The following is a 17,879-nucleotide window of genomic DNA, read 5'->3' on the forward strand; positions in this document are numbered from 1 at the left end:
AGTCATTTCTTCAAGACATTAGATTTAAAACACCAATTAACTGAACCATCAGTCAGTTGATTGTGAGTAATGGACAACGCACAATAATATACTCTGACAACGGATGACAATTAAATTAATACCAGCTGCTCCAGTGTGAGAGCCAGTGTGGTGTAGTGGTTAGGAGTGGTAGTCTCGTAATCTGGGGAACCGGGTTCGTGTCTCCGCTCCTCCACATGCAGCTGCTGGGTGACCTTGGGCCAGTCACACTTCTGTGAAGTCTCTCAGCCCCACTCACCTCACAGAGTGTTTGTTGTGGGGGAGGAAGGGAAAGGAGAATGTTAGCCGCTTTGAGACTCCTTAAAGGGAGTGAAAGGCGGGATATCAAATCCAAACTCCTCTTCTTCTACTACTCCCGATACCTTTTGATCCTGTCCTCTTGCTTCCGGGCAAACTCTTTAAGTAGCAGATTTTCATCGTGAAGTCGCAAGAACCCGTCCTCTAGCTCTGTGCGGTTCACTCGGTTGATCTGGCGCCGAGTCCTTGCCAGTGAACCTGATGCTGGGGAGCAGCAAAAGAATTGGGAAGAACATCATCAGCTATGTGGTCTGTTAACAAAGGAAGAAGTTTCTCCCCCTACAGAAATCTTGTAGATTTCGTCATTCATGACGGTCTTCAGGCCTTTGCAGGTGATTCTGCAAATGTTAACTAGGCTGGGAGGGTAGAACCATGTATTGGGTGGAGGTCAAACATGGCTGTAAGCTGATGGTTTTTAATACATTTGCCAAAATTAAGTTTCACCCTCTAGTTGTACTAGGCCAGGCACTCCATCCCCCCAGAGTCCAGGGCTCCAGGTAGCCACCTGGGCTGTCTGCTCCTAAAAATGGCTGTGGTGAGAGTTACTGGCCTAAGACCACAGTGAGTTTCATGGTTGTGGGAGGATTTGAACTTAGCTCTCTCCAGTCCTAGCCCAACACTCTAACTACATAATGCTAGCTCTCTTCATAATGGGAATTATTATGTATAAGGATACAAGGTTCTTGTTGGCCAACCATGTTCTCCTCAATGATACTGTAAGCAATAAAAAGCTGAAGTTAGGGCATCGTCACCTCAGTTTCCCCTTTTCCTTTCCAACACACTCAACATCCTGTGCTCAGCTGACCATGCTCAATTCTCATTGGACAGTTGGGGGAGGATTAATATAGGGTTGCCATATGTCCGGAATATCCTGAACATACCCTGAGTACCGCTGTAGGTAGCAGTGTCCAGGTGGAAATCGGGGAAATGTCTGGGGAAATCCAGGCGTATGGCAACCCATGTTGGCAGAGTTGTTTTGGGTGACCTTCTTTAAAAAATTGTTCAAAAACTTGCCAAAAAAGGCTTCAACAACGTTGTTGTCCGGATTTTCACTTTTTGAAATACGGCAACCCTAGTTAATATGTACTTCTAGAAACCTCAAAGTTCCCCAGTCAGGTGGACACTTCCATCTTGTTTCTCAGTATTCCTGCTTCATCTCAATTTTTCTTGTCACGCACCAATGGGGTTTGCTATTAGAGGGAGTGGTTATGTGAAAAGTTTGATACGACGCATAAAGACAGTGAATTTCATGACCTTGCCTACCTTTCATCCATGTTTTCAACCCTTGGGATTTGGCAGGGAGGACAGCAGAAGATGACACATCTGGAGGAAAGGGGGTTTGGAGATAGAGATAATAATATAATAATTTAATAATAATTTATTATTTATACCCCGCCCATCTGGCTGGGTTTCCCCAGCAACTCTGGGCAGCTTCCAACCGAATATTAAAAACAATACAGAGTAGAGTTATCAATAGATAAAGCCATTCTTGCATAAAGAACATGGGTTTATGCATGGAGAGGGGGAGACCGAGGAAAGAATTGCACAGACAAACCCACTGCATAACAACATAGTAATAAGAGTTTGGGGCAGGTAGGATATACGTGGGGGCCTCCTTCGAATTCCTGCATCCAGGAAGTGTTGTGATCTAAGCAAGGATTCAAATTCCTGGAATAGCCAGGCTAGCTTCCTGGCGAGGTAATGACCTACGTTGGGGTTGTTAAGATAACAAAGGAAGCAACTCTGTGCCAGATGACAAATGGGTGGGAGCCTCTCTCCCTCAGCTTGCTGATAGTTAGAAAAACAGAGGAGTTTTGAGTTACGTGAGCTAGAAGGTGGAGGCAAGAGAACCATGTCTGATTTCTGCTGGAATCCAGGGCTTCTGGGTTTATGGGAAAAGCAACACCTTTTGGTTGTGTGTGCTGATGCTGTGATCCTGTACAGCGTAGACTCAGGTTGCACCTAGGCATAAATAAAACATATATTCTAAAGACACCACAGGGTCCGCTGTGCCTCATATTCTCTGGAGGAAACACAAACCCTGGGTGAGCGACTGGAACCCCTGGAATCTTGCACAGCTCAGAGATGGGGGCGGCGGGCACAGTGTCGTAATGTGGGTTGCCAGCAGCCAGGGCAAGGAAAGTATTGCGCTGCCACTGCCACGGTAGACTATCCCCCCCCCCCGCTATACTTCTTGGCATGCCACAAAAGAAAGCGGGTTTGTCTTTATTTACCAACCCTCTTTTTGCATAAGGGTACCCTGTAGGGAAAGGGATGCAGGTGGCACTGTGGGGTAAAATCACAGAGACTAGGGCTTGCCGATCAGAAGGTCGGAGGTTCAAATCCCAGCGATGGGGTGAGCTCCTGTTGCTTGGTGCCTGCTCCTGCCAACCTAGCAGTTCAAAAGCACGAGCAAGTAGATAAATAGGTACCGCTCCGGCGGGAAGGTAAACGGAGTTTCCGTGCGCTGCTCTGGTTCGCCAAAAGCGGCTTAGTCATGCTGGCCACATGACCCGGAAGCTGTACGCCGGCTCCCTTGGCCAATAAAGTGAGATGAGCGCCACAACCCCAGAGTTGTCAGTGACTGGACCTAATGGTCAGGGGTCCCTTTACCCTGTAGGGCCATACCCTCTTAGCCTGTCCAGCTACGAGGGAGTTTCTGAGCCCTTTTTTCAAAGAACCTTCCTTCCAATTCTAGAAACACAGCAACATAGGAAGCTGCCTTGTGCTGAACCAAACAATTGCACCATTTATCTACCTTGACCAGCAACTGCTCTTCAGGGTTCCAGACTCTCCTGGCCCTACTTAAAGATGCCAGGGATTGACTCTGGAACCTTTTGCATGCAAAACAGATGCTCTCCTACTGAGCTATAGCCCTGAATTCATCACTATACACCTACATGTTCATGCTCTGCTTGCACACAGCTCAAACGTCTTGAAGGGAGCTTGCATCAAGGGAGATGCTCAAACGTCTTGAAGGGAGCTTGGAAAGGCAGGACCAAAAGTGAAACTGAGAGAATTTCAACCTGAGTTTCACATTGCACCACACTCTTTGCAAATATTATCTGTGCAGCAAAGGACACCTTCAATTTCCGGTATTGCACTGTGGAAATGTCAGAATGCAGTATTTAAGGAATTTAAGCTTCCTTGAGCAGGGGAAGCAAGGAAGAAAAGTTGCTAGGCCTTTGGGCCGCAAAGACAATCTGTCGAAATATGATTAAACTGAATGAGATCTACAAGAGGGGACAGATCAGGAAATTCATGGGTCAAGAAGTGGTGGAATTTCAGTATCCTGCAAAGTTTACCCCTTTGCATGACTGTGGTAATAACAACCCAAAATGATCAAATCGATGCGGATTTAAATAATTTATTCCAGTTGCAGAATTAAACTTTTCCTGACACGGAATCTGAATTCCATTCGCAGTTCTGTTTATGAAAGTTTCAGAGTGAGCAGCACAACTATTGTAGCAAATGCCCTAAAAAACCACTCCTCCCCAACCAAATTTTGACCTTGTATAGCCGCAATCACGGAGGGCTTCTGGTTGGTGTCTCGGACTGGCAGATCGCCTGCTGTTTCGTCCAACACAAGCAGCGACATGGCTGGGAAGGAGGCCTGGAACAAACCTGAAATAACAAAGATGGGACTTAGGAAGAGAGCTTTGGAAGGAGCACGGCGGCTTTCTTAGGCACACCCCAGACTCCAAGTGGTGAAAGGTTTCAAGAACCCCAGCACATACCTTGGGATTCTAGAGTTGTGAGATCAATCCCTGCTTTGGTCAAAAGATTCCTGCATTGCAGAAGGATGGACTAAATTAGTGGTTTTCAACCAGTGTGCCGTGGCACCCTGGGGTGCCTTGAACGATGGTCAGGGGTGCCATGGGCAACACTGGCCTCTGTCCATCTTTCCTTCCTTCCCTCCCCTGATGCCCTCTTGCATCTCTGCCTCCCAAAGGCTTGCACAGCTGTTTGTTGCAGCAGCCCTGGCTACAAGCTTCGCAGGCGAATGGTGCCTCTGGGGCTGGCCAGGGGGTGCTGGTTGCCAGGAGTGAAGGCTGCCTCGGAGTAAGCAAGCAAGTGGGCGAGGGAGCCCAGCCAGCCAGTCCACCAGCCCTTGTTGTTGGGAATGGAGGCTAGTGAGAGGAGGGCAAGCAAGTACTGTACTGGCCTTTCTTGTGCTTGCTGTGTGCAAGGCCTGCCTGGAAGCTGAGTGCCCGCTGCTGCCCCTGCTGCCTCCCAAGGTAAAGTGCTGGCCTCACATTCACCTTTGGCCAGTCTCTGTTGGGCCACTAAGGTTGGGAATATCCTCTTCCGAGGTCCCTGTGGGGCAGTGAGAGGAGGCACCTCTCTTTGGGGCAGGAGAGGGGTGCAGCTCAGAGATCAGGGGCAGCGGTTGTCCGGAGGACTCCCAAGGAGAGGGGAGAGGAGAGGAGGCTGGGGGGGGGGGGACTCCACAAGGCAGGTTGTTCTGAAAGGGGCGAGACGCTGCCACTTCTGCAGGCAGGGGGTGGCACATCTAGGCTCCTGAGGGTCCTGCAGAAAGAATGACGTTGGTAAAGGGAGCCGTGGACTCAAAAAGGGTGGAAACCTCTGCACTAGATTATCCTTGTAGTCCCTTCTGACTCTGCGATTCTATGCTCTAAAATTAACTTAGAGTGTATTCTATGATCCCTGCTGTAGAAAAGGACATGCCTGAGACCTTCCTTGTTAACCACACGACGCAAACATTTCCTTAGCAGCCATGTTTTTATTGATTTTTCTGATTGCCACGGCACCTGCTGGTACTGTATCACTGTAGTGTGGTTTCAGTCTGCTGTGTTTAGGAAACAGAGGTAGCTGCCCCATAACAAACATATCAGCCAGTTGGGTCTATCCAGCTCAGTACAGTCCACACTGACTGGCAGCAGCTCTCCAGGGATTTCAGACATGGAGCGTTCCCAGTCCTACCTGGAGACGCCGGGGATTGAACCTGGGACCTTACGAATGCAAAGCGGATGCTCTGCCACTGAGCTATGCAGCCTTCCCTAAGGCTAAGCCCTTTAAACTTTCGATAGAATCCACTTTGTTTATAGTGGGAAGGCAGGCTAGATATTTCCTTTTCATAAAGAAATGCATACTCATTTTAGTGGAAAACACAGCCCCGTATTGACAAAGAGATAGAGTTCAACGGGAGAGAGGGAGAGAGGGGTTTTCTGGACCCGAGGTTGCTCCCAGACCACCTGTCTGCAGAGAGCTAGAGAACACCTGTGATTTACAGAGCCTTCACTCTAAATTTGTTTGCCAAAGGAGGTGATGCAACATTGTCTCAAGCAGTTGCTTTCCCATGCTTTCAGGTACATTTCCCCCATCCGTTGCAAAAAAAGGTCCATATTTTCCTTTTCTTTTGGAAGGCAGGTTTGCTGCACTAGAGTTCCCAATCAACTTTAATTGCACAGCCCAAATTGGCCAGTGTGTGGCTGAATCCTTTCCCCAAAATGGTGATCTTCGAAGCATCCTTTGAGACTTTGTTGAAGATCAAGACCTCTCCCGCCTCCGGATGCTTTTGAAGCTGCCTCTGCAGCCGCTCGCTTGCAGCGGAAATAACTGCACTCTGTTTCTTGACCTGGCCTCTTCCATCCCCCCCCCCCCGCCCAGCTGTCATGGCCTGGAAGAAGCACTTGATTTCGCCACCCACACAGTCCTGCAAGAGCAACTGCGGATTTTCTCTCCCCTCCCACTAAAACCTCTTGCCATCTGTCAGAAAGAGCTCAGTCCAGGCTGTTATGTTTTCAGTTCCCGTCTTTACGGGCACGCCACACTTGCGTTTTATCGCCGGTGTCTTCTGCAACATGTCTTTGACGGAGCAACAGTGCATCAGTGGTTTGATTAATTCCGATTTCTTTTTTTAGTTGTTCTGCTCCACTTCCTCAAGGCTACCACATTGCTGCTGTCTGGAGGAGCTGTAAAAGTGCACGGCTGAACTGTGGAACTCGTTGCTGCAGGAAACAGCGATGGCCTCCTACTTGGATGGCTTTAGAAGAGGATTTGGCAAATTCAGGGAGCCCAAGACTGTCTGATACCAAGTCAGTTCAACAGTCCATTTTTCAGGTTTCAGGGAAGGATCTCTCTCAAACCTACCTGGATATGCCAGGAATAAAAGCTGGATTTCTTCTGCATGCTCTGCCACTGATCAATGGCCTTTTTCCTATAAGATGTAGCTGTAAGCTGGAGCTACAACTCCCAGGATAGTGAATGAATGAATGAATGAATATTTATTGCTAAAAGCTATAAGCTGTCAAAAGTTACGCGGGTGGCGCTGTGGGTTAAACCACAGAGCCTAGGACTTGCCGATCAGAAGGTCGGCGGTTCAAATTCCCGCGACTGGGTGAGCTCCCATTGCTCAGTCCCTCTTCTGCCAACCTAGCAGTTTGAAAGCCTGTCAAAGTGCAAGTAGATAAATAGGTACCGCTCTGGTGGGAAGGTAAACGGCGTTTCCGTGCGCTGCTCTGGTTCGCCAGAAGCAGCTTAGTCATGGTGGCCACAAGACCCGGAAGCTGTACGCCGGCTCCCTCTGCCAATAAAGCGAGATGGGCGCTGCAACCCCAGAGTCGGTCACGACTGGACCTAATGGTCAGGGGTCCCTTTACCTTTACCCTATAAGCCGTCACAATTGGTCACAACACGTTAGATACAAATAACTGATTTAAAACTGAACAACAGCAGCAGCAAAGCGAACATACAAAAATGCAAAGATCCCTGATACTTGTCTTGGTGCCTAGCTCTCAACTTACTTGCAGCCAAGGCAAATGTTGCAGCCCGTGCAGTCATAAATGCATTATTGCCAGCCAGTAAAATAGAGATTTGCTCAAGAGGAGTTTGGTTGGAAAGAGAGCAAAGGATGGAATCGAGGAATTTTTGTCGAGGGGATGTATATAAAGGGCATCGTAACAAATAGCGTTGAATGTCCTCCACGTCTCCCGACTCACAGATGCTTCCCAGAATAGTTTCACAATAACAGAATCGTAGAGTTGGAAGGGACCCCGGGGGTCATCCAGTCCAGCCCCTTGTAATGCAGAAATCTCAACAAGAGCATCCAGGACAGGATGGTCATCCAGCCTCTGCTTAAAATCCACCGAGGAAAGGGAGTTCACCTCCTTCTGAGGGAGTCTGTTCCACTGTTCTTACTGTCAGAAATTTCTGATGTTGAGTTGTAAACTCCTTTCTTGTAACCTGAAGCCATTGGTTCGAGTCCTACCTGCCAGAGCAGGAGAAAAGCAGCTTGCTCCATCTTCCACGTGACAGTCTTTATGATATGGGAAGATGGCTATCATATCTCCTCTCAGTCTCCTCTTCTCCAGGCTAAACATACCCAACTCCCTCAACCGCTCCTCATAAGGCTTGGTTTCTAGGCCCTTCACCAGGGGTCAGCAAACTTTTTCAGTAGGGGACCAGTCCACAGTCCCTCAGACCTTGTGGGGGCCCGGACTATATTTTTTTGGGGTGGGGATGAACAAATTCCTATGCCCCCACAAATAACCCAGAGATGCATTTTAAATATAAGCACATATTCTACTCATGTAAAAACACGCTGATTCCCGGACCGTGCATGGGCCAGATTTAGAAGGCAATTGGGCCGGATCTGGCCCCCGGGCCTTAGTTTGCCTACCCATGCCCTTGATCATCTCAGTCGCCCTGCTCTGCACACATTCCAGCTTGTCAATATCCTTCTTAAATTTTGGCACCCAGAACTGGACATAGTATTCCAGTTGTGGTCTGACCAAGGTAGAATAGAGTGGTATCAATCTCAATTCCCAGTGAACTCTGGGAATTGTAGCTCTGTAAGAAGAATTGGTGTCTCCCAACTACTCTCATTGTGCTTAACAAGCTACAGCTCCCAGAATTCTTTTGGGGGGAGCCATCACTGTTTAAAGAGGCAATAGAGTGCTTTAAACACACATTGTGGATGTAACTCTGGTGTATAGGATTGCATTGTGAGTCTCTCAGGTGACACAAAGCTCTGCTGTTTTGATGCAACAAGCTAGTGTAGCTTCTTGTCTGGAATTAGGTAAATGATCCTTTTTGTTGGGCAAATTTAGGCGGGCACATTGGACTATGCAAACCTTTTAAAGGACACTGGAAGAATGGAAAGGGGGCAAAATTTCACACAAGAAGTGCATGCACACTTTGTTATAACACGAAACATTTGCATTGCTGATGGCAGGCTCTGAACAACTCAAAAGACATTTACATTGTTTATGGGAGATTTGCAAAGGTAGACAATAAATGGCTGATAACCGTTTCTGAGGGGAAGAAAAAATGAAGAGTGTCTCTAATTCTGCCCTGTTCAGAGAAGGTGAGCAGAAATTAATGAGCCTGAGTTAGTCTGCTTTCACATGGCAGTTTACAGTACAGTGGTACCTTGGGTTACATACGCTTCAGGTTACATACGCTTCAGGTTACACACTCCGCTAACCCAGAAATAGTGCTTCAGGTTAAGAACTTTGCTTCAGGCTAAGAACAGAAATCGGGCTCCGGCGGCGCGGCGGCAGCAGGAGGCCCCATTAGCTAAAGTGGTGCTTCAGGTTAAGAACAGTTTCAGGTTAAGAACGGACCTCTAGAACAAATTAAGTACTTAACCCGAGGTACCACTGTATTCCAATTCCCTGACACTTCCCTGCTGCTTAATTTCCACATTATATGTGAGCTTTCACTTGATGTCAAAGTCCATTCCAGAAAAACCAAGAGAATATTGCATGCATTTAGCATTCAGTTTTGTGTTATCTGATTCCAGAAAAAAATCCATTTGCAGCCCCCTCAATTGGGAACAAATCGCAGGAACGAGGGGACAAAATTTGGGGCAGTATACCAGCACACACGTTTTTCCTGCCATTTTCATGGGGGAACCATGACGGAACAGAAACACGCATGTGTGAAAAGCGTAGGTGAGCGGTGACATCGTCCAGTGGTGTTTATTGTTGTTACACCACCCCCACACCTACTGGTGTGAAAGAAATTTAGCATGATGCACTGCTATATCTGTCAAAAAGCCACAATTACGTAACACAACACATCCTGCAGTGTGAAAGGAACATTAGAAATCTGGGTGGAAGCAGTATAATCAGCAAAACTAACCCGATATTCCCACATCTGAATGTACCCTTAGTTAAACAGACAGACATATCCTCCAGCACTTCGCCGATGAAAATAGAGATGTCCTATTCCATAATAATGATGATGATGATATATTTACTATTTATACCCTACCCATCTGACTGCGTTGCCCCAGCCACTCGGGTTGTGGCTGATGAGCCTTAGGGTTTTCGGGAGAATAAGCCCAAATAAGATCTTGTAAGGTCGAAGTCCACCTGCCCCTGCTTAGAAGCATCTCTCTAGGACAGGCATCCCCAAACTCGGCCCTCCAGATGTTTTCAGACTACAACTCCCATCAACCCTAGCTAACAGGACCAGTGGTCAGGGATGATGGGAATTGTAGTCCCAAAACATCTGGAGGGCCAAGTTTGGGGGTGCCTGCTCTAGAATTTCAGGCAGACGTCTCTTTCAGCCCAACCTGAAGATGCAGAGGAATGAACCTGCCACGGCAGAAATTCTTCTGTTGTCTGTCACCTTCTCCTCTCTGCTCCCCGCCCAAACCATGCTGTGATTTTAAATTCCCTCTCCGGATATTGAAATTAATCAGATTCCAGCTCACGCTTATACAGGCCGAGACGGAGATGGGGCTTTGCGCTCTATCCAATCCCTCCGACGCTTTTGCCCCAGTTTGCTTTCACCTTCCGCACCACTTAAGAGGCTGTCTTCTCGATGGTTCCGTATTTTGGTTTCTCGGTGAGTCATGTTAGGCAGACGCTGCCCAGAAGGGAAGGACGAAATCCCTTTGGTAATCCTGGCCTGCCTAAGCTCATTAATGGGTCAAGGAGGAGGAGGAGGAGGAGGAGAAGAAAGGGTACTTTGGGCAACAGAAGGATGGAGAGATGGGCAAGCTGTTGGCCACCCAGTTAACATGCCAGCAATTAATCCCTCACTTTCCACCTCACAGAAGACTTGAAAAGCAAGTCAGGGTGGACAAAGAGACTTGGGGTGTTAGAGCAAAAGAGGAGAGACCACTTGTATACCTGAACGAGCATCTTCACCCCCATCGTTCAGCCCGGACACTGAGGTCCAGCGCCGAGGGCCTTCTGGTGGTCCCCTTATTGCGAGGAGGGAAGTTACAGTGGTACCTCGGGTTACATATGCTTCAGGTTACAGACTCTGCTAACCCAGAAATAGTACCTCGGGTTAAGAACTTTGCTTCAGGAAGAGAAAAGAAATCGTGCAGCGACGGTGCAGCAGCAGCCGGAGGCCCCATTAGCTAAAGTGGTGCTTCAGGTTAAGAACAGTTTCAGGTTAAGAACAGACCTCCGGAACAAATTAAGTTCTTAACCTGAGGTACAACTGTACAGGAAACCAGGCAAAGGGCCTTCTCAGTAGTGGCCCCCTCCCTGTGGAATGCCCTCCCATCAGATGTCAAGGAAACAAACAACTGCCTGACTTTTAGAAGACATGCGAAGGCAGCCCTGTTTAGAGAAGTTTTTAACTTTTGGTGTTTTATTGTGTTTTTATTGTTGTGTTGGGGGCCACCCAGAGTGGCTGGGGCAACCCAGTTAGATAGGGGGCATATTATTATCATGATCATTCATGTATTGTTTGATTTGGATTTATTTTCATGCATTTATTACACCCCAACTTCCTTCCAACATGGGACCCAAGGTGGCGCAAGTATGATCCCCTCCAGGAATTTCAGCACAGTGGCGGCCTGGTCTGAACTGTCCCACTGCCTCAGGGAGACAAAAATCCAGGGACCAGGCAGTTCCTTGTTTAAATCTCACCTGGGTCATGCACTCAGCAGGTAGCTTCTCTAGCAGGCTGCTTTCTCTCATACCAAGCAATTAACATCTGCAATATTGTGGCGGGGGGGGGGGGATAATACTGAGTGTCCTTACAGCAGGTATGGGCAACCCTTTCCCACCTGAGGACCACATTCCCTCCAGTTAACCTTCTGTAGGGATCCATCCCACTGGACAGGGCTAGAAGCCAAAGTGAGAGAAGCAACGTATGTTCTAGCCAGGCAAAAAACCCTCAAGGAGGGTACAGTGAAGGGCTGAGAAAGGGGTGTGGCCTAAAGAGATCCTCCCGGGGCCAGAAAGAGAGACCTGGAGGGCCAGACTGGACCCCCAGGCCAGAGGTTCTCCATACACATATCCCTCAACTGTCCTGATTTAAGCGGGACATCCCATTTTTAGGAGCCATGCTCTCTCGCGAGTCACCTGGTGGCTCCCGCAAGATCACGGCTTTATCATCTCTTTTTATGTTGTTGATGTTGTGCTGTTGTTTTAATTTCCCTTAAGGTGCATTGAAAAACCATGCCTTTTGGAGCATCTGCTGCCACAGTAGTTACCAAGGATGCTCTGATTCACATACTTCCTTCCCTTCCTGTCTCACCATCCGAAGCAACAGAGCATCAGTGCTTAGAAAAAAAAGTGCTTTGAACCCTTTGAAGACGGCTGATTAAATCAGATTATGAGAGGTGAAGGCCGGGATTAATTTACGTCTATGAGGGGCATCGATGAATGTGTTCATTTATTTGCCTGCCTTTGTCTCACTTGGCCCTAGTTAATTTTGGCTAAGAGGAACATTGATAAATGAGTGTATGCGTGCGATTGCAAAATGGTCCTCCTTATTTTGCAGCTTCTGAATTGAGGACTATTAACACTGTCTATGTGGGCTTCATACCTGTCCTTTGTTGAACTGTCTCTGCTGAGACTGTGGCTGTGTTGTTGATTACAAAATAATTACGAACGCAGCTTTTCATTTGGTGGCTTCAAATTAACTGTGGCGCATTTCACTCGGAAGCTGCTTGCGGATTTTTATTTCAGCTTTGGGTGGGTTTGAGTTTGGGAAGGGGTTACGTGCGTATTGGGAACTGAAATGTCACCTTGATGTTCAAAATGTGACTGATGTTTGGTGGAAATTTTCGTTTTACTGAACACAGATGTGACTATGAACTGTGGTTTGAGATTACTTTTACTGCACGCGAAAAGGAGAAGCTGACTTTGAAGGTTGTACTTTTCTGGCTGTGTGGACCTCCGGTTGCCGTTTGTGAGACGATAGCCTGCCTGCCTCTGCTAGGGAGAGAGGTCTGGAAGAGAGATTCATTACTCTCTTGTAGCAGAGATAGCAATATGGCGATCGTTCCAAGCACATTAAAACTTGGGTTAGATTTCCATGTGCCCTCATCCACCTTTAAACAAACGTTCCCCAGAAAAATACTTACGCTAGAATACACCACAGACACTTAGCTCAGCAAATAGACAAAAGTTCTGGTCACAGTTTCAGACGTTGCAGCAAACAAGTCTCCATCGGTGAAATAAAGATGAAAAAGGGTTCTGAACGACTGAAAGGAAAGAACTGGGTTTCCTTACAAAAAGAATCATGCGAAGATGTAGGCTGTAAAGTCTCCCTTTTGGAGATATTCAGTTCACTTGGTTTTTCTTGTGGTTGGGAGCCATTGACCGGCCACATGGCTCCTTGCTTGTTCCTAGAAGCAAAGGAAAAAGAGGGGGGAAAGCAAGGAAACAAAAGTCGGCTGTCAGAATGGGAGTCAGTTGATGTCATGAGAAAAACAAAGATGGAACAAACTGGCAAAGCTACTGTGGCACAGTGGTTAGAGTGTCACGCTAGGGCCTGGGAGACCAGGGTTCAAATCTCCACTAAGCTGTGAGGCTCACTAGATGACTGTTGACCAATCACTGCCTTTCTCCGCCTAACTTACCTCATATGGTTGTCTCGAGGATAAAATGGGGAGAAGGAAAATTATGTATGCTACCTTGAGCTCCCTGGCGGAAAGGTGGGATACAAAAGTATTAAAACAAACCTACACTTCTACAGTACTAAATACAGTGGTGCCCCGCAAGACAAATGCCTCGCAAGACGGAAAACTCGCTAGACGAAAGAGTTTTCCATTTTGGAGGTGCTTCGCAAAACGAATTTCCTATGGGCTTGCTTCGCAAGACGACAATGTCTTGCGAGTTCCTGCTGGTTTTCCCCCTCCCCCCTCTTTCTAAGCCGCTAAGCCGCTAATCAGCTGATCCGATCAGCAGATAAGCCGCTAAAAGCCGCTATTGGGCTAATAGCGCTAATCCTCTAATCCGTCAATGGGCTTGCTTTGCAAGACGAAAAAACCGCTAGACGAAGAGAATCATGGAACGGATTCTTTTCGTCTTGCGAGGCACCACTGTATAGGAAGAGTAATGAGATACAAGGACAGAGCATGAGGATGAGGTTTTTTGGGACCGAGCAGTAGTCTGGAGACCAAACAGCACCTTCTTCCACGAACTGAGATAACAAGGGTTCTTTGTGCCAGTTATGCGGTTCGCAAGCTCTGTATTAATTGCAAACAGCCCCTCCATCCTATGCGCAGGTGGTACATAAACGTAAATAATACCGTATATCCTAAAGACACATTGAACCAAAACATTCATAGAATTGTAGAATTGGAAGGGACCCTGAGGATCAGCTGGTCCCATCCCCACAACGCAGGAATATGCAGCTGTCCTACACAGGGATCAAACCTGCAACTTTTGGCATTATTAGCACGACACTAATAATAATAATACTTTGGCCACCTCATGAGAAGAAAAGACTCCCTGGAAAAGACCCTGATGTTGGGAAAGATGGAGGACACAAGGAGAAGGGGACGACAGAGGACAAGATGGTTGGACAGTGTTCTCGAAGCTACCAGCATGAGTTGGACCAAACTGCGGGAGGCAGTGGAAGACAGAAGTGCCTGGCGTGCTCTGGTCCAGGGGGGTCACGAAGATTTAGACACGACTAAACGACTAAACAACAACAAATAATAATAATTTATTATTTATACCCCGCCCATCTGGCTGCATTTTCCCAGCCACTCTGGGCATCTCCCAGCAGAATATTAGAAAACATGAGAAAACATCAAACATTAAAAACTTCCCTAAACAGGGCTGCTTTCAGATGTCTTCTAAAAGTCAGATAGTGGTTTCTTGACATCTGATGGGCATTCCACAGGGCAGGTGCCACTACCGAGAAGGCCCTCTGCCTGGTTCCCTATAACCTCACTTCTCGCAGTGAGGGAACCTCTAGAAGGCCCTCAGAGCTGGATCTCAGTGAATGATGGTTGAATGATGGGGGTGGAGACGCTCCTTCAGGTATACTGGGCCGAGGCTATTTAGGGCTTCAAAGGTCAGCAGTAACACTTTGAAATGTACTCGGAAACGTACTGGGAGCCAATGTAGGTCTTTCAGGACCGACGTTATATGGTCTTGGTGGCCACTCCCAGTCACCAGTCTAGTTGCCGCATTCTGGATTAGTTGTGATTTCTAGGTCACCTTCAAAGATAGCCTCACGTAGAGCACATTGCAGTAGTCCAAGCAGGAGATAACCAGAGCATGCACCACTCTGGCAAGACGGTCTGCGGGAAAGTAAGGTCTCAGCCGGTGTACCAGATGGAGCTGGTAGACAGCTGCCCTGGACACAGAACTGACCTGCACTCTTAAAGCAGCTATGCTAACCACTATACAGTGGACGCTCGGGTTGCGCACTTGATCCGTGCAGGATGCATGTTCGCAACCCACAGCTGCGCGTCTGCGCACACGCGGGTTGTGATTTGGCGCTTCTGCACATGCAAGACCGCCGAAACCCGGAAGTGACCCGTTCCGGTACTTCTAGGTTTCGGCAGTCCGTAACCCAAAAAAAAAAAAACCAACCTGAAGCATCTGTAACCTGAGGTATGACTGTACCACCAACGCTTGGAAACCGCAGTTCCCAGGAGCTAAACGTATAGCGCAGTTGGGGTCTGCTTTTTTCTTTTTTAGGAGTTCAGAGGAGCTGTTGCTGCCTGCACAGCTGACCCTCTCTTCCAAAAAAAAGAACTATAGGCAGTTCTAAAGAACCAGAGATCAAACCTCAACAGGGAAGTGGCCTGCAAATGCAGATCTGTGTAGGGCAGGGAGCATGCAAAGAAAAGGAATCCCTGTCACGGCTTCCTCTATCGGCTTCATTTCCCCCCCTGCAAGCCAGCATCAGGACACAAAAAGGCCAGAAAGTAAAACCTCCAGCCGGCCCCACATTGCAAAGAAGGGTTGTAGCTAGTGGTTCTTTTGGTGTTTTTTTGCGTTCCAGCTGAAAAACAAAGCCCTGGTTGTAGCTCAATTTGGCAACCAGCAGGTCCCAGGTTCTATCCCCAGCGCCTATCAGGACATTAAGAAATAAATATGGGAAAATATTTATTAATAAATATGGAACAATGGGTCAGAATTCACATCAGGATGAAATCAGATCAAAAGCCAACAACAACAAAATTCTGTTGGTTGGGGAAAGGAACAATCCGAAGCATATCTAGGCCAGGCAAAAGGAAAATCCATTTTATTGGTCTGATATTCTTATTTGTTAACTGCTCAGGAATTTTTAAGGAATTGCAGTACAGTGGTACCTCAGGTTACATATGCTTCAGGTTACATACGCTTCAGGTTACAGACTCCGCTAACCCAGAAATAGTGCTTCAGGTTAAGAACTTTGCTTCAGGATGAGAACAGAAATCGTGCTCCGGCGGCGTGGCAGCAGTGGGAGGCCCCATTAGCTAAAGTGGTGCTTCAGGTTAAGAACAGTTTCAGGTTAAGTACGGACCTCCGGAACAAATTAAGTACTTAACCTGAGGTACCACTGTATTAAGAAAGTTAGAATGGCATAAACCATGTCATTTGGTAAAGAAGAGAGAGGAGGGGGATCAGAAAGCAGTGATAAACTGCAACAATGCATTGAGGGATATGTAGAACTAACCTCTTTGCCCCATAGCAGGGGACCGTAGAGGGGAAGCCATCACGGAATAGTTCAGGGATGGGGAACCTGTGGCCCTCGAGGGAAGTTGGTAGTCTACAACTCCCATCATATCTGACCATTGGCTAAGATGTTGATCCAACAAATGACATGCTCCCTGCACCTTCCTTTTGAAGGACAGGCCAAGCATAGCTCTTAACCCAGCAAGAAGCCGGAGTCCTTGACCTGGTTAAGCCAAAGTATCTGGAAAGGAAACCACTTAAGAGGAACGGTTGAGAGAGTTAGGCATAGTTTAGGCTGCAGAAGAGCAGACTGAGAGGAGTGGTATGATAGCCACCAACAAATATTTGAAGGGTTGTCCCACAGAGGACGGAGCAAACCTGCTTTCTGCTGTTGGGCCTGAACCAAGGGATTCATATTACAAGACAGGAGATTCTGATTAACTGAAAAATCTCTCCGACCGTCTGGCAGTGGGACAGACTCCCACTGCCGTAGTTTTGTTGCTGAGGCTCGATGTGCAGAGCTCAGTGGAGTAGGACGGCAGCCAAACAGAAGAATCTCTGATGTGTACTTGCCTGAAGGCAGCACCGGCATCCAAAGTATTGTCCAGTCCAAAGTTTGGGGGGAACAGCAATCTACATGGTCAGACAATCCAAGGGTCAGAGAAGCCGATGATCATGGGGTCAAGGGCCAAGGCAAGCAAGAAGCAGCAAGGTAGGGTCAGGAACAACAAGCATTGTTTCCAGCACCTGACTGCTGCTGGAAGCTCTGCTTAAGAAGGCTGAAGCCAGCTGGTTCTCATCAGCGCCTTCTCCTGTAAATCCTGGAAGGCCGATCAGCTGCAGGTGGAGTCACTCCGCCTTCTCCCTCTTCAGGCTGCTGTTCATCAGGTGAAGCTGGCCTGTGACACCCTTGGAAGGTGGTGAGATTTGTTGGAAGTTTTTAAACAGAGATTGGATCTGTCAGGGTTTCTTTAGATGTGATTGCAGGGAGTTGGACTAGATCAGGCATAGGCAAACTCGGCCCTCCAGATATTTTGGGACTACAACTCCCATATTCTCTGACCACTGGTCCTGTTAGCTAGGGATGATGGGAGTTGTAGTCCCAAAACATCTGGAGGGCCGGGTTTGCCTATGTCTGGACTAGATGACTCTTGGGGTCTTTTCCAACTCTGCAGTTCTTCATTGTGTGCCTGCATTTCCCCCTTATGGGTAGCTTGTGGTATGTAGGAGGGGGCTTCAATTAGATTGGGGAGATGGTTCAGGCAAAAGGCCTAACCCTCTGCAAGGACAAAGAACCCCCCTCCAGTGTCTCTCTCTGTGTGTTCACTGCTACTTCCGAGTCAAAATCAGATATCATGAATCTCCAGAATCACACCCCGCACCTGCAAAGCTGCCAGTTCCCACTTTTCTTGCACAAATCAGCCAGTCCCTTGTGGTATGCTTCCTGACTCCTGCAGGTGATTTGCCCATTTGAAAAGGGATAACAAACAAACATACCTACAACCCTTCAAGAATGCAACAGTTATTTCAGTGTCAAATCTCTGACTTCCCAGATGGTATCTATCATCTATCATCTATCTATCTATCTATCTATCTATCTATCTATCTATCTATCTATCTATCTATCTATCATCTATCTATCTATCTATCTATATCTATCTATCTGTATACCTATCTATCATCTATCTATCATGTTGGTAA

At 47.5% G+C, this 17,879-nt stretch overlaps 1 protein-coding gene across 1 annotated transcript in view; it reads right to left on the minus strand.

Moving 5' to 3' along the window:
* Positions 1–3,949, minus strand: part of RPGRIP1 (RPGR interacting protein 1) — a 37,020-nt gene extending 33,071 nt beyond the window's left edge. Inside the window, exons 1-3 of the mRNA XM_082195738.1 lie at positions 3,847–3,949; positions 1,600–1,659; positions 402–540 (exon numbers count right to left, since the gene is read on the minus strand). Of these exons, the coding sequence (XP_082051864.1) occupies positions 402–540; positions 1,600–1,659; positions 3,847–3,934 (287 nt within the window). The 5' untranslated portion in view covers positions 3,935–3,949. The remainder of the gene's footprint in view (positions 1–401; positions 541–1,599; positions 1,660–3,846) is intronic.
* Positions 3,950–17,879: the final 13,930 nt, after the last annotated feature.

Source organism: Podarcis vaucheri (assembly GCF_965113315.1).
Source record: "Podarcis vaucheri genome assembly, chromosome: 13".
Lineage (NCBI taxonomy): Eukaryota > Metazoa > Chordata > Lepidosauria > Squamata > Lacertidae > Podarcis > Podarcis vaucheri.